This window comes from Hetaerina americana, unplaced genomic scaffold (genome assembly GCF_022747635.1).
Source record: "Hetaerina americana unplaced genomic scaffold, ioHetAmer1.1.p SCAF_12, whole genome shotgun sequence".
NCBI classification, from domain to species: Eukaryota; Metazoa; Arthropoda; class Insecta; order Odonata; family Calopterygidae; genus Hetaerina; species Hetaerina americana.
Window position 1 is genome coordinate 13757346 of NW_027286292.1, and position 16263 is coordinate 13773608.

Genomic DNA, 16263 nt, shown 5'->3' on the forward strand with positions numbered 1-16263 from the left:
GCTTGATCCAATCCTCGAAACATTCTTTATATTCGGTTTTCGGTATGTCCATCAGTGCTTCCTGCGATTTTTCCATTACTTCCTCTCGGCTGCTAAAACGCGTTCCCCGTAAAGGTTTTTTAACTCGATTGAACAGAAAGAAGTCACAGGGAGCCAAATCAGGTGAATTCGGTGGCTGTTGGATGGTATTTGTTGCATTTTTCGTCAAAAAATTACGAATAATGATAGCACTGTGCGACGGTGCGTTATCATGGTGCAAAATCCACGAGTTTTCTGCCCACATTTCTGGTCTCTTTCGGCGAATTGCTTCACGCAAACGTCTCATAACGCCCAAATAATACTCTTTGTTTACTGTCTGGCCTTCTGGCAAAAATTCATGATGCACTACACCGTTGTAATCCATGAAAACCGTCAGCATTGCCTTCTTTTTTGACTGAAAACGACGTGGTTTTTTTGGTCTCGGCTCATTTGGTGAACGCCATTCACTTGCCTGATGTCTGGATTGCGTGTCGTACTCATAAACCCACGTCTCGTCTCCAGTAATGATCCTTTTGATGAATGTGGGATCGGATTCAGCCTCGCAAATCATGTCTTTTGCGACGTCAACACGGTCTCTTTTTTGCATGAAATTGAGGTATTTTGGCACCAACTTTGCTGCTACACGACGGAAACCCAAATCATTAACCACAATGTCTTGGGCGGATCCATAGGCAATGTTCAAGTCCTCCGCTATTTCTCTGATGGTTAATTTGCGGTTATTGACCAACAATTCTTTTACTTTATCAATTTTTTCACCGACTTTCGATGTCGATGGTCTGCCACTGCGTTCATCATCTTCGATTGACTCACGACCACTTCTGAACCGCTCGTGCCACTGGTAAACGACCGTTTTTTTTAGAGAATCGTTGCCGAAACACTTTTCCAACATTTCCAACGTCCGTGCGCCACTAAATCCGTTTTTTACGCAAAATTTAATACAAGTTCGTTGTTGCAAATTTAAATCCATTTCTGCAATTGTAAAAAATCGCCAACACACACAGAGATAGATGTACTCTTGGCTACGTAACTTTTGCAAATGTCAAGTTATGACACTAAGATTTAAAGGGAATATCAACAACAGACCAATTTAACAAAAAAAAACAGAACTCAAATCGGAACGATGGGAGCACCACACGGTGGTTATTCCGGGGACTTTTTGATCAAGGTAGTATATGTATATCAATCACAGTAATCAACCCGAAGGTCGGTTTAGTAGGTGATTGTAGAGTTCGCCCAGTACTAAGCCCGACGGCGTGTGAAATTCACACATTAGGGTAGGGGGGCCATTTCTTTTCCCTTTGGCGGTTATGGTTTCCCAGGAAGATTTGGTACCCGAAAAATCACATAGATTGGGTGGAGCCGCAGATGTCCAGAGACTTGTCTGGGAATCGAACCCGGGACCCCCCGGTCCGAAAATCACGAAACACCTCTTACTCGAATGGCTGCCAGAGCCATACTAGCCTTTAAATCAGTCTGAAATTTTTTTCACCGTCGTTTGAGAGATGGCAGCACACGATGATAACATAAACTTCCCTGAGGAACGCCCTTTGTTCTCAGACACAGTTACTTATTGAACCGCCCTCGTAAATCACCGAACTTTAGAGACAAATTACTCAAATATTTACCAACTCTGCGAACAGGACGACGGTATTGATAAGCTTGTCCAGACTATGTCTAAAAGAACCATCTTTTCAGCCTCTTCAAAAGTAAGTGAGATTTAGTAAGATCCTTTATATTTCCTTTTATATCCCATTTCATAATGCATAAACTCCTATAGTTCTATTAACTTTCAGCTTTAAATAAGTATCCGTAGTCGGAAAGCATAAATATAAAAAACGAATTATTTTTATCGGAAAAGATTGTTAAAAATGTAATAATACCTTGTGTTTAGAGTAAAGTTGATGTGCAGGGTCGCACCAAAATTGGTAGGACTGATTTTCTCTGGCGCGAACGGAGCGGTGGGGGGTGGTCTGCTTGGCAGGCTAAGGTGGAGCCACTTAGCAACAGACCAACACAAACCTCAGTCGCCTGCGGGCTGTCGTTGAGTGAGGACACCGTTTTTAGTGAAGCAAGTTTTTCGTCCGTGTCGAAAAACAAAATGAATCTGAATTTAGAGCAACGTTATTTCGTGAAGTTTTGTGCGAAACTCGGGAATACGACAACTGAGACCCTCGATATGATCAAGCAGGCTTATCGGGACACTGCCTTAAGCCATTCCACAGTATTTGAGTGGCGCAAGTTGTTTAAAGAGGGTAGGGAGCTCGTTGAAGACGACCATCGCTCCGGACGGCCGTCGAGGGCAAGAACCGACACGAATGTGGACAGAGTGAGGACACTGCTGAACACAGACCGACGCTTAACCAGTGAAGAAATTACAGACCAGATGGGTCTGTCTGCATCCAACGTCCAACGCATTATTTCACAGGATTTGGCCATGCAAACTGCTGGGTGCTTCATCATGACAACGCGCCGTGCCATGGCGCGCTCGTCGTCAGACAGCTCCTGGCCAAATACGGCGTTGCCACGTTGCCGCACCCGCCCTATTCTCCCGATCTGGCACCACCGGACTTCTTCTTCCTCCCCCTGATGAAAAGACAGCTCAAGGGACGACGTTTTGACTCGATAAAGGCCTGGTTAGTGGTTAATGTGTCTGATCAATACAAGTATGTATCACGCATTACACTAACACTCAATTTATATGTCAAAGCAAGTACAGCGTTGCTAGAGAAAAGTTAGTATATTTTCTGCAGTGAAAGTTTAGGCCTCCGAATAATTTCGTGGTTAATCTGAAATATCCCCTTATAATCACCTCTAGGATCAACCATATCCGCACCAGTATTGTCATCTGTGCCTTTCTGCCTGGATCTTCGCTATCAAGCTCATTGGAAATCCGAGCTTTGTCCCTCTAAGTCTTCCACTATCAACCCAGGACTTACTCGATTTTGTGAAGCTTCAGGAAATGAACCCAAACCACTGCATTCAACCATCCAAGTGAAACCTATATCAACCTCGTTTTTACAAAGAAAACCTTTAAAAAATTTATAGAACCCTAAAAATCACTAGAAAACCTTTCCCCTTCCGAGGAACAAGCTCTGACATGATTAGTTTCAAACAAAAATATAATAATCACGGCGGTGGGTAAAGGGTCATCCGTCGTGCTAAATAAAGAAGACTATGACGCTGCGGCAAAGCGCCATTTAAATAATCTGTTTGGGCATGGCCCATTGCCTCAATATTCTCTACATCACATCAAAAGAAAATTCTCTCTTTTCAATTCGAATTTGGACCCAAAGCAGGTTTCTCACTCAAAGATATCTCCATTCTTTCTCCACCTAGTCCCTAAGCCCCCAATTCTATTTGCTACCCAAAATTCAGAAGACCAACAAGCATGGACACTCCATTTTCTCAAGTATTAGCTCAACCACTAAACAAATCCCCGCATTAATACTAGACCGTATACCAACACTACCTTCAATCCATAGCCCTTTCCCTCCACTCTTATATAAAAAATCCGCACCACTATCTGGAACGCTTACACTCCATACCAATTCCTCAATACAGGAGCATGATCATGGTTATATTAGACGTCACCTCTTTCTACACCTCCATTCTCCACAAAGAAGGCCTAAAATATCATGTCTCCTTACGAGTCATACCACACACCCCGTCCACAGATTTTCTCATTGAACTGACTCAAAATTCAAACATTGAACTTGTTCTCAAAAGAAATGGCTTTAATTTAACAAATAAAATCTAAATAAAAGCAAAAGACACTGCAATGGGCACGCGTATTGCTCCCGGATATGCTAATCCTTTTATTACCAAACTTGGAAGTACCTTTTTCCACTAAAAACACTGAACCACTCTTCTGGACACGCTATATTTACGACATTTTTATCCTTTGTTCCCACAAACGTGAACTTTTATCCTCTTTCATTTGCTCTACCAACTACTTCTTCACGGTATCTATAATATTGTCTATTTCTAAATCAAACATTATTATCCTCGATAAAAATATTCACCTACAGGACAATAAATTGAACACCCTAGCGCACATTAAACAGACCAGCGACCAACAATACCTTCAACTCAACAGCTGCTTGCCATCAAATACAAAATGTTTCATCCATTTTTCCTTCTCAGCGTGTGGCCTCCGTCTCTGAAACAACACCCCCTCCTAAAAGAAATGCATGCAATAGTTACGCGATTCTTTCAGGAAACTTGGTTGCCTGGAAAAACTATTGAAAAATAAAATTCTCAAAACTTCAACCTAGTATACTCCTTTCCCAAACCAAACCACCAAAAATGCCTTAAAATAATTACCATTTTCTTCCCCGGAACCAAAAAAATCAAGCATGTAATCCGTGAACTATTCTCAGTCATTGATAAAAATCCATATCCCCACTGTCCCCACTATCCCCACTGTCCATCGAACTTGCGAAACATTTTCAAATCCATAATACTAACTGCGAGCCCCTCTGTCTCTTCTTCTCCCCCCCTCACCGCACCCAGCAACTGCCCACGCTGCAAAATCTGTCATCTGCTTCAATCTGCCACCTTCCTGTCTACCAAATTTCAACCCAAGAGCTACTCGATAAACCCCCTGCAGTTCAAACAACAATATTTACCACTTCTCCTGTAATATCTATCCTGCCTTCTCTATGGGTGAATACATCAACACTCTTTCTCTCTTTCGGTGATGGAACCCCCCTGAATCCCAAAGCAGTATCGAGGTGAGAACACGCGACATGACGCATATCGTCATCCCACTGAAACCATACAGCATCCGCCTACATATATATATATATATACATACACACACACATATATACATAAACAAACATATATATATATTACTATAAGGTAATCTACCGGTTAAGGTAGGTTTTTGGATGGAGACAGCTACTAATTAAAACATTGTCTGCCTGCTAACAAAACAAAAAATCCAGAATCCTACTCTATATCAGGTACCTCCTCAGCTCTGACTACTTTCTTCCTCCCTTCATCCCGTCCAACATCCCTATCCTGTTCCTTCCTTTTCCTCGTTTGCCTAACATTCTCCCCTCAATTACAGTCTTCAACATCCCGCTGCTGGTCAATACCCCCTTCATCCATTTTTCCTGCCTCAATAGGATTTCTCCCAACAAACCCCATTCAACAAACTCCCTTAATGCCCTTTCTATCTCATCGTCTAGTATCCCTGGACCTGAGCTATCTTCCTCTACGTTATATTCTTTTTCAATGTCCAACTTTGTTGGTTGAAGTTCTTTAGTATACAGTTCTTTTATATACTCCTTCCATCATATATGTGTGTGTATATATATATATATATATATATATATATATATATATATATATATATGTATAAACCATAAATCTAGTAATCAACCAGAAGCTTGTTTTGGTAGGTAGGTGATGATTGAGCTCACCCAGTACTAAGCCCGACAGGGTACGAAGTTCATGCACACAAAAATATATATCAATAAGTACCAGTGTGTACAAATAAATGAGTGAGATGGCATTGGCCAAGAAAAATACGAGATAAGCATTTGCAAAACACTTACAAAAGGCACACGTATTCAACAATTTTTCCCAAGACTCCTACACTCTAACGCCATTATGCTTTAACTATATATACACACACAATCATAAATATATAATTACTATTATTAGGTAATCTACCGGTTAATGTAGGTTTTGGATGGGCACAACTACCAAATAAATATTTTGTTTCTCCCAACAAAACAGAGCCAAATATGATATACTATTCTAAAACAAGTCCCTTTTCATCTTTTTGTACTACTTTCCTCACTTTACTAGTACTTTTTTCATGGCACGCATCTGGCAGTTTGCGTAAGGAATTTTTTGTTTTTCATTTCGTAAGTTTACTTGTAATAACTAACGGGTAAGTGGATGTTATCTATATTTTCTGTTTGGAATGTGCGTCATTTTTTATGCGGTGGCCCCAAACTTACGAGCGAAAATGGTGTGAAGCATTGAGAGTGTGATAAATGGCAACTAAAAAGAAGTGAATGGTTACGGAAAAGATAAAATGAGATTTTAAATAATTAATGATAGCTTTCTATATTCTATTGTATAACTGGTACAATTCTCTAGAACATTTCAATTCTTTTTTCTCCTTATATTTTACTACTGCCATCTTTCAACTGCAATAATCATTCTAATATCAAATTTATTTAAAGTGTATGTTGAATGTTATTTTAAAATATTAAAACACACATACGTAGACTGATGAAATAAGGCACTCATATGATATTTCTTGGAGAAAAACAAAGGGCATGCTTATCAAGACGGGATTAAAATTATGTATGTTTTGTGACATGGCAAGCGCGGGAAAGGACGAAAATAGAGGCACAGAAGCATTTTGAGGGAGGGTACTATTTAAATGAACTCTATGGAAAGGAAAAGGATGCATGGCAACACCTGGAAATTGACAACCTTCCACATCATATGCAAGGTGATGACATATTCATTACATTCAAGAATTTACGCAATTGTTATTTTAAGTAATTTATAAGTATAATTTAATGATAACAATAGGAAGCTAACTTATTTCTAGTTTGAAGCTATGGACTCTTTTAATTCAAAAAACAAATAGCGTCTTTATTAAATGATTCAACGAGTAACAGTTCCTTAGTATTTTTAGATTATATATTTTAAATAATACACTAATTATGATGCATTTTAATTTATTGTGTTGGTGAATGATGACTATGAAAATTATACTAATTTAAAGAATTACTCTGCGAGGAAAATCGTTAGTCATCGCTCACCTCCTAGCCTGAGCTCCGCGCTTCCCTGTGCCATGTCGTGGTCGTTCTTCACAAAGCATTGGTAGATCCCCTCATCCTCCCGCTGCACTGACTCCACCCGGATGCGTCCCCGGGACACGAGGTGCACCCTTGGACCCTCCCTAAGTGGCTGGCCGTCCTTTGCCCACGTGATCGTGGTCACTGGATGGCCGGACGCCGTGCAAGAAAATTCCGCCGCGCGGCCCACGGCGGCCGCCTGCCGCGCCGGGCTCACGCGTGCCGATAGGGGAGCGGACACGACAAGCGACACCTCGAGCCGCTCCCCACCGCCCGCGTTGGAGGCAGAGCAGAGGTAACGGCCCGAGTCGGCGGGCCGCGCCCGCAGGATGACGAGCAGAGGCCCCAGGGGGTAGCGGCGTTCGTCCTCTGGCACGGGCAACAGCTGTGGCTGGCTTCCCAGGAACCACCTGCGTGTGAGGGAGTACCGGGGGGTGGGTAGTGGGTGACGAAAATCAGCTGAGTTTAGTTACGTTTCCATGAATCCGATTTTGTGGTGATGCAAATTGTGCTCCCAGTCGCGACATAGATAGACACCGAAATTTACAGCGCCGTAGAGGCTAGCCATCTCTCAGCTTTCAAAGCAGCGAGTGAAAACCGAAGTTCCCGCTGTTATTTTTTCATCTATCATCAAATATAGCCAGTTGGATTTCCCTGTGCTAGCCGATTCAAGCTCATGTCCCACCCATCAAGTGTTTTCCCAAGCCAACCGCTTGCGTATGGATCTCGCTCTAGGACGTCGTTTTAAAATAAATTCATGAAATCTCATGGAACACGACGGTAGATTTGTCTGAGTAGCTAAAGCGATGTTTTGGTTTTGATATGATTCTAAGTTACCTTGAGTATGACGTATTACATTTTAATTTGGCTTGCTTGATAAATATATGTGAAAGCCCAGTGGATAAAGCGAAGATTAATTGAACAGAGGGTCCAGGTTTTATTTTACGTTAGGTAAAAGGTTTCTGGGTACGCCTAGCTTTATTCAAGCTGCGTGAATTATTGGGTGAGAGATTTTTCTGGAAAACCATAGGTCACAAAGAAAAAGGGACTGGACTGTCAACCCTGGTATGTGAATTTCTTGCTCCGTTGAGCTTAGTACTCTACTTAGGGCTCTACCTTTGCCTCTGGAACAAGACCTTGGGTTGTGTACGGTGCATTTTTTACCGATTCTTTTTCCACTTAATTTTTTTCAAGTTCTGCTTTAAATCGATGCATCCGCCTACGCAATGGCTTTAGGCGTCAAATAATTTCTGGTTCATCAGAATTTTTAGCGCTATAATTTAATGATTCTTAAAATTGAAAATTGGGTTGGACCTGGCACGCTCACGTTAGCCATTGCCGATAGCTAATAGATAAAAATTGAAAAAATAGTAACAGGTAAAATTAAATTGAAAAAAAGTGGCAATAATAATTTTTTCTTCGAGCTCAAAACAAATATTAAAATTATAATTCAGGGTCTTAAAATAAGTTCATTCTTGTGAGCATCAACAAATTCAGATTTTTGTCAAAATTTTTTCCCAGAAAATATAGTTTCCATGACACGAACTTTGTCCTATTTTACAATGATGCAATTTAATGAACACACTTATTGCGTTCTAATAGTTTTTAGTGATAATTTCATTAATTAGCGTACAATTACAATCAACACAGCTCCCATATAGATTGGGCTTGACTGTACAGAAGCCTCTTGTATTATTTTTAAGGCCTATGTCAACTTTTTTGCCAAGTAAAGAAGTGTGTCGAAGCGGCACATTACTCATCGAATGCTACCAACATCTTGGCCGGAGTGAGCTATCGAATCAACTACATCGGATTATGTGTAGACAACAATGCAGATAAGTAAACGAATCTTGAATCTCATATGTATTACACAAGCATTTAACAATATAACATTAAGTTGACTGTTTTTACAATTAATTACAGGAAAGAAAATCTTAGGTTCACTCCGGTTTAAATAGCCTTCTTAAAAAACTAATATGATCCCCTACAGTCCGTCACTTCACGTTCATCTCACGTTTTTCCATTCGCAATCATCATTTCCTAGCGTACACATTACTTCCATCTTTCTTGTCCCATAATACTCTTTCCCTCGGGTCATCTTCTATCCTACAAATCTAAATACATGAATACAGCTATTATCGAGAAGAATACAAAATGAAATCGTCCGAAAAGCGAGAAGGGTCAGGGAAGAATCGTTCATTGTGGGTTAGAACAGCAAAATATGTTTTTCGAAAAAGTTGTAGATACTGATAGGGGTGTGAAACACTATGTCCATTAACAAATGTCGATTGAAAATTCCTTGTGAAATTGCAAGGTTTTTACATTAGGTGAAAAAATTGTATGAGAACGGAAAGAAATTTGGCGATCACATTATGGCGGCATTAAATTCGTACTAGAATACAAAAAAGAATAGGACACCCAAAGGGGTTAAAAAGAGACTTCGTTTTCAAGTATTTAATGAGTGTTGCATTAGGAGACGATTGATTAAATAAGGCATTATGGAGCCAAATTTTACACTGATTTAATACAGATGAAGAATTATGATCCTGATTTAGATAAACAATCTAATATACGATATGTATATGAGAGTATAAAAACCAATGCAGTACAAAAAAATTCCAATATTTGAAACGCTAAACAAGAAAATATTCAGAGCAGTGAACCTGGCGACCCACGTATAGCGAGATCCATCGAGGTACAGAGAACAGTATTCATTGGCCGACCAAATTAGGTTTACAATTTTTGGATAAAGGGAACATTATTGCTATCGAAAAGTAGGGCGGGATATGAGAGCTAGGATTAAATATGAAGAAATATATGGTAACATTTTTGGAGGAAGAGAATTTCACCCGAAAACATCACACCATACAGAAAACCAATATAACAAACGTAAAATCGGTGAAATAGTTGATTGTTACGATAAATATGGAGAGGCAATGGGGAAAAATATTCCTAAAATTTGCGAAAGAGCAAAGAGACCGTTAGAATTCATTAAAAGGATACTTTTTAAAAGGTAATGTCATGAGAGGTTAAGGAGCGTTGCTATTTTATTAGTCACGACCAGACTCGGAGTATGCTGCGAGTGTATGGCTTCCTCACGAGGTAGCCTTAGTGTTGGAACTTGATCGAGGAAAATGTCGAGTGGCTAGGTTTGTGAAAATTATGAATGAAAAAATAGCAGTGTCACGACACTATTTTAAAAATAAGGATGGGAGCCGCTAGTTTACCGTAGGCTTAATTTCAGTTTAAATTTACTGCCCATATTTGAGGCAGGTTATATATCAAAGGATTTTAAAGACATATAGTTGACCCTGACTTAGTATGGTAGATCAAATCACGTGAAAAAATCGAGGAGTTAGATAGTAAAACGGAAATATTAAAAATGTACTTTATCCCTCGTACCAATGGAGATAACAAATACGAGATATGTGACCGCAGATAGCCGTAGATATGACTGCAGGCGCGAAGGAGATAATTAGCGTAAGGGAGTGCAAATATATTGTAAATATCCTAGATAATCTTAAACAGCATAGACCAATCTTTTAAACACTTCTCCCGCATGATTGAATGTACGTATCCTCTTATTGAATATTGTTACCTCATTTCTTGTGATTAGTTTTGTTTAGTGGATGATCAAACTGGTATTTGTCCAGAGGTGTCATGATTGTGGTTGTGCATCTATTGATGGGGACCAAACCTCCCCGTCACACGCATTTGCAGGGTTTTATGTAGATGTAGATACAGATGATCATCGTGTATCTCTAAAACCTATCTCAGAAAAATTATACAGAAAGGTGAAACTACCTTCATCTAATTTCTTGATCATGAGAAAGCCTTTGATAAGGAGAACCGGAATGCAACTTATCATAAAGAAAATTGAGATGAACTACAATGAGAGGATATCAATACACGCTACATATAATCGCTGGCTTAGATAACCGATGATTTTGTTTTTGGTTTTGTAATCAGGGATGAATAAAAAACAAAGAACAAATTAAGGCAGATCTGCTCATAGTTGAAATTGATATTAATGTATAGACTGGGTAAGAAATAAAGGACACCATGGAAAATAGAAGCTTAGCGTTTGGATTCAAGGAAAAAAGGATGAATGTACTTAACCTTGCGGATGACTTTATTAATGATTGTGGAGAAGAAATGAGATCTCACGAAATATCTATTCAATGTAGAGAAGAAAATAAAAAGTGACACTTCAATATATATCTAAACTTAACCCTCCATAGTCAAAGGAAGAAACATTATTTATGCGAATGAGTAGGAAGGGAAATACGCATTCTAAAATGGGTGGGAAAATTTTAATTCAGTGAAAAAGATCACTAGAGATGGAAAATGTAAGAGCAGAATATGAATGAAAAAGAAGAATTTCTATCAGTAGTAACTACTAACGACAAATAATACTAACACCGCCAGATGAAGCGGTAAATAAAGCTTGAACATTAAAACTGCTGGAGTGGTATTCAAATGATAGAAAGGTCAGGAATGAGAAGTCTAAGAGAAATGAAAATATGGTGGATGAATGAAAATATAGTGCATTTCGTGAAATATGTAGATATGCCACGAAAGAGAATAGCTAATGGATGACAATCAATACAAGCAGTGAGGAAATAATTCGGCATAACCTGAATCAATTGCTTTCTAAAGATCATATTTAAAGCAGGTAATGGCAAAGGTTGATAGAGCGAACTATTAGAATTGATTCAATTATCTGGAGAGCTGCTACAAACAAATCCTCTGATTTATAAACCTTAATGATTTGATGCTATGCATTTTTAGGTGAACAGCTATGTGTAATACTGGGTTCCATTCTCATTAACTCGCTGATGAATTACTTACTTACTCTCATTAATTATTGATTAATGATATTGGTTTCACCCTTTGATAAATGCTTAAGTATTAATCGAATATTCCATTTCTTTCACTGGTTCTCATTGGATTTTCATTCAGGCTCTGCATTCCTTAGTTTTTCCTCTGCAATTTTTGAATGGTTAAAAAAGTTTGATTTAACTTGTTAAATTTTAAATGCAATTTCTTTGTTACATGATTATGTTTATTGTCAATATTTGTATTCAAATAGGTGTTGCAGTCAGCATCAGATTTGCATTTCCCTGTAATGACAAGTTTCCAATCTGACATCGTACATGTTCTTTCATATTCCTCATTAGCGTTTTTTTAATATAACTGCTAAAGCTATTTGGGGGATAAAAAGTCTTATTTCTTTCATTTGAATTCACTGTAGATCACTCTCTACGGTTTTTCACATTAAACTCACTAATTATTTCAATTTAAAGTCCCAGCATATTAAAAAATAATTACAGAAGTAACATATTATACCAATAAGTAACTATTCCCTCACAATTATCCTCCATTTATTCATTTTTTGACCATTAAACACGAATGAAAGTATCATTGGATAAAGTTACCATACTATAAGATATACTGCACGTAGCGTTTCAATAGTATAGTGTAGCGTTACAATTATGTAGCAGCTTACGAGACTTTGAACGTAAAGTACAATGGGAGTATTTGGACCAGACCCTAAGCAGTTCTGGTCATATGTTAGGGAGGTAAAAGGGGGTAAACAAACCGTGGCTTGCCGAAGGAATTGCAATAATATCACTCACACTAACAGTGAGGGAAAAACTGATATTCTCCATTAATTCTTCTAAAGCGTTTCCTGAAAAATGTAGCTGCATGATTACCTAGTGTCAAATATAACAGCGGACGAATAAGATAATAACAAAATGCTCAAAAAGAATAAACACAGCAAATCCCCAGTTCTCAAAAATAAACCGGCTAGGGTGTTAAAACATTTAGCTCCTAATATCGTCCAGTATATCGAAAGTATTTTAACAAATCCCCTAGAGACTGTAAAGACCTTAATAATTGGGAAACCGCGCAGATAGTGTCTATTTCTAAAAATGGTGACAGGTATGACCTCAGTAATTATAGCCCATTTCCCTTTCTGATATATATTGCAAAATTTCTGAACACCTAATTGTCAATTCGTTCAATGTACACAAGATCCAGAAGGCCCAAGGACGCTATTTTCCACGGACAATGTCGGATAGCAACTTTAGGGTTAGACATTGCAAGAATCCCATCCCAGCGTCTAGGGAATAATTAGTTGTACTTAAATGCATGTAATTTCACTAATCCTATGTGTTTTGTATGCAAATCCCATCCCTGCATGGCCGCATTAGACTGCAATTTAATTAATGTCGTGCTCACTACAGTATTTCCAACGCTTTTTGTTCTTATCAAGCCCTCTCTTCCAACCCTCGTCTGTATCTGTGAGGGGGATGCCCCTCCCAACGCAGTGCGTCACATTCTTTATCTGGGACTTTATAGGCTGAGACCATGAGTCCAAGAAATAGTAGAATTTCTTTTCTTACTTTTCAGTAATGCATATTCTGGGTTACTGTATTGAAGGACTATCATTAAACGGTTGTGGTGCAGTTTTGTTCTATATTTTGTTATAAACAATAATTAAATTATCAGGTGAGTTAATACTTATTTTGAGTTAAGTATACATCCAGCAAATATTTCCAGCATATTTTCAGGTTATTTGATATTTTTTAAGAAATAATTTATCCAATTTCCCTTCCTCCCCATATCATTCCTTATCACATATTCATTTCATAAGGTGCTCCCACCCCGTCGCACACCTTCTTGGTGGATTGCGGGGTTTATGTGAATATACCGTGTTGCGAAATTACCTAAATACGGGCAAATAAAATTCTTTAATTCGTTTTATATTTTAAAGACAGCACGGTGAACTAAAGTATACTGATTACCGATCCACCGTCGACATAATGTCCTACCAAACCCTGAAACACCACCTGTTGAATATGTATATGAAATTTGAGGTGATAGACGCAATATATTTTCCTTTTATTGCAAAATTATTAAAAAGGTTTACTCTAGCTCCGTAATTCTTTCATAAATTCAAGCTATAAACTAAGAATTACGATTTTATATGAACCTCGATGTGGGTATTTCGATAGTTGTCATTCACCCTTCCCCCTTTTTCGTCGAGTACTTTTAATTCGACTAACTGGAAACGTCATATCATGTACATCCGTTTATTGATTAAATGATTTCTTTATTTTATTGCAATGCTTTTTTAATTAGGCCCACGTGATCATATTTGATTCCGTACTCCCTTCATGTGATCTCATTATTACTTGGTGAAATTTCACAAAGGCTAATGGTTCAGGATTTCATATCTTTGATAAACAATTCATAGCAAAGAAATTGAATAATTTCTTTATAATTTCTAACTAGGCTAGATAGTTCAATTATATAGTATTAATATATCTTTAAATAAGTATATTTGTGTGTATATATATAACAAATATTATTGTATATATATTATATATACATAAACATATATATATATATATAAATACATATGTACATATATAATATATATATATATATATATATATATATATATATTTTATATTTATATATATATAAACATATATATATATATATAATATGACTTGAAGAAGGCCTCTGAGAGGGCCAAAATCTCGAACATTTTACCGCGTGAGTGTCCTTTTAAATGTTGCTATTCTATTGTATTTGTAATAGATTGTGTCAGCCCATTTTATATATATATATATATATATATATATATATATATATATATATATATATATATATATTGACCGGAGGGCCCGGGTTCGATCATCGGGCAAGCCTCTCTCTCTCTCCCTCTCTCTCTCTGTATATATATATATATATATATATATATATATATATATATATATATATATATATATGTATAAATGTATGTATGTGTATATATTACTTATCCTTGGTATGATCCACTTCATCTATATCTGATTCGAAAATTACTTTCCTAGATACTCATTCACCTGCAGAGCAATAAATTTATCACCTCGGTCTCCATTAAACCGACCAACAACCGTCAATAACTTCATTTCAAGAGCTGCCATACATCACATACCCCCTCCCCATAGAAATACATGGACCAGCTATTTGACCCTCTCAGTAAACGCGGGTACCCTGAAAAACTACTGAGCAGTAAAATTCACAAACCTTCAAGCCAATACACTCCTCTCCCAAAACCAAACCGCTCACAACGTCCTAAACTTATCACCACTTTCTTCCCTTAAACCCCCAAAATTAAACATATAATCCGTAAACTCTTCCGAATTATTAATAACAGTAAGCCCACATCACTTTTATTTCTACATTGCCCTCCATATCGGTTAACACCCGTTGAACTTGTCAGACAAGTCGACAGGACAACCTTTGGGCCCCCCTCTCTTTTCTCCGCCCCTGTCCGCACCATACTACCGCCCACGCCGCAATTACTGCCATCTTATAAGACCTGTCGCCTTCCCTACCACCGATTCTCAACATGACGTCCCCTGCACCTCAAAAAATATTATAAACCACCTCTCCTGTAACTTCTGCCTTGCTTTCTACGTGAGTAAATGCATGACCACCCTTTCCCTCCGCATGAATAATGTCTACTTCAACAGTGCTCCCGTCTTCCTCAATTATCCCATAGCTACGTACTCTGCTTTCCTGTTTCATGACATCTTCGCTGTTTCGGTCATTGAAACCGTTCCCAAATCTACAAGTAGCAAAGAGGTGAGAACCCGCGAGATGGCGCATACCTAGGTGGTCCAGTCATTTAAACCTCCCGAGCTGAATCAAGCCCACTGAATCCTTCCAATAGTCCCCTACATATCACCTTCCACTCCTTTGTCCGTTTCCCATTCGTCCCTTATCTCTCTCCCCCCCCACAAATATTCTCTCTGCCGTTTCCCCGAGAACGGCATTCTGATGATGACGGCCGTGCCATTGAAACGTCAAAACTACATATGTGAGTGTCCTTACTTTGTGTTTCTGTGTTTAAAAAATCTTAATCAATGTTTTCATTTATTTGTGCGCCGCCAAAGAGCGTTCTGTTTTGAAGATATTTTTAACACGAGGAAAACGCTGGCGAGCGGCTTCACAGTAAATAATGGCGCATATATGGCATTTTCTTGGTTATTATAGCTCTATTTCAAAGTTTAATCAATATGAAATCAAAATGAAGTATTTTTATCATTTCTAAATCCATCATTTTTGACACTGTTTACCACTGGGTACCAATTTATAGGGCAAAAAATGTGGCAAAACTATAAAAGGAATAACGTTTCGTATTAAGAGTGACGGAGTAATTTCCCCTGCATTTTCTATTATAGAAATGACTTTCGTTTAATTAAGAGGTTTCCGATCGTTATCCTAAATTATGGACGGTGGTTAAAAAACTCTTTCTTGCATTTCCGGCTTCACATTTGGTGGTACGTGATTTAAGTGCAGTCATTCAGCTTATTTCCAGCAGAGGAGCGTA

At 38.2% G+C, this 16263-nt stretch overlaps 1 protein-coding gene across 1 annotated transcript in view; it reads right to left on the reverse strand.

Annotated features, from left to right (window-relative positions):
• The window catches only part of LOC139685698 (cell adhesion molecule Dscam2-like), a 523226-nt gene that overhangs the window by 259114 nt on the left and 247849 nt on the right, over positions 1 to 16263 (reverse strand). Inside the window, exon 7 of the mRNA XM_071582700.1 lies at positions 6834 to 7279. Within this exon, the coding sequence (XP_071438801.1) occupies positions 6834 to 7279 (446 nt within the window). The remainder of the gene's footprint in view (positions 1 to 6833; positions 7280 to 16263) is intronic.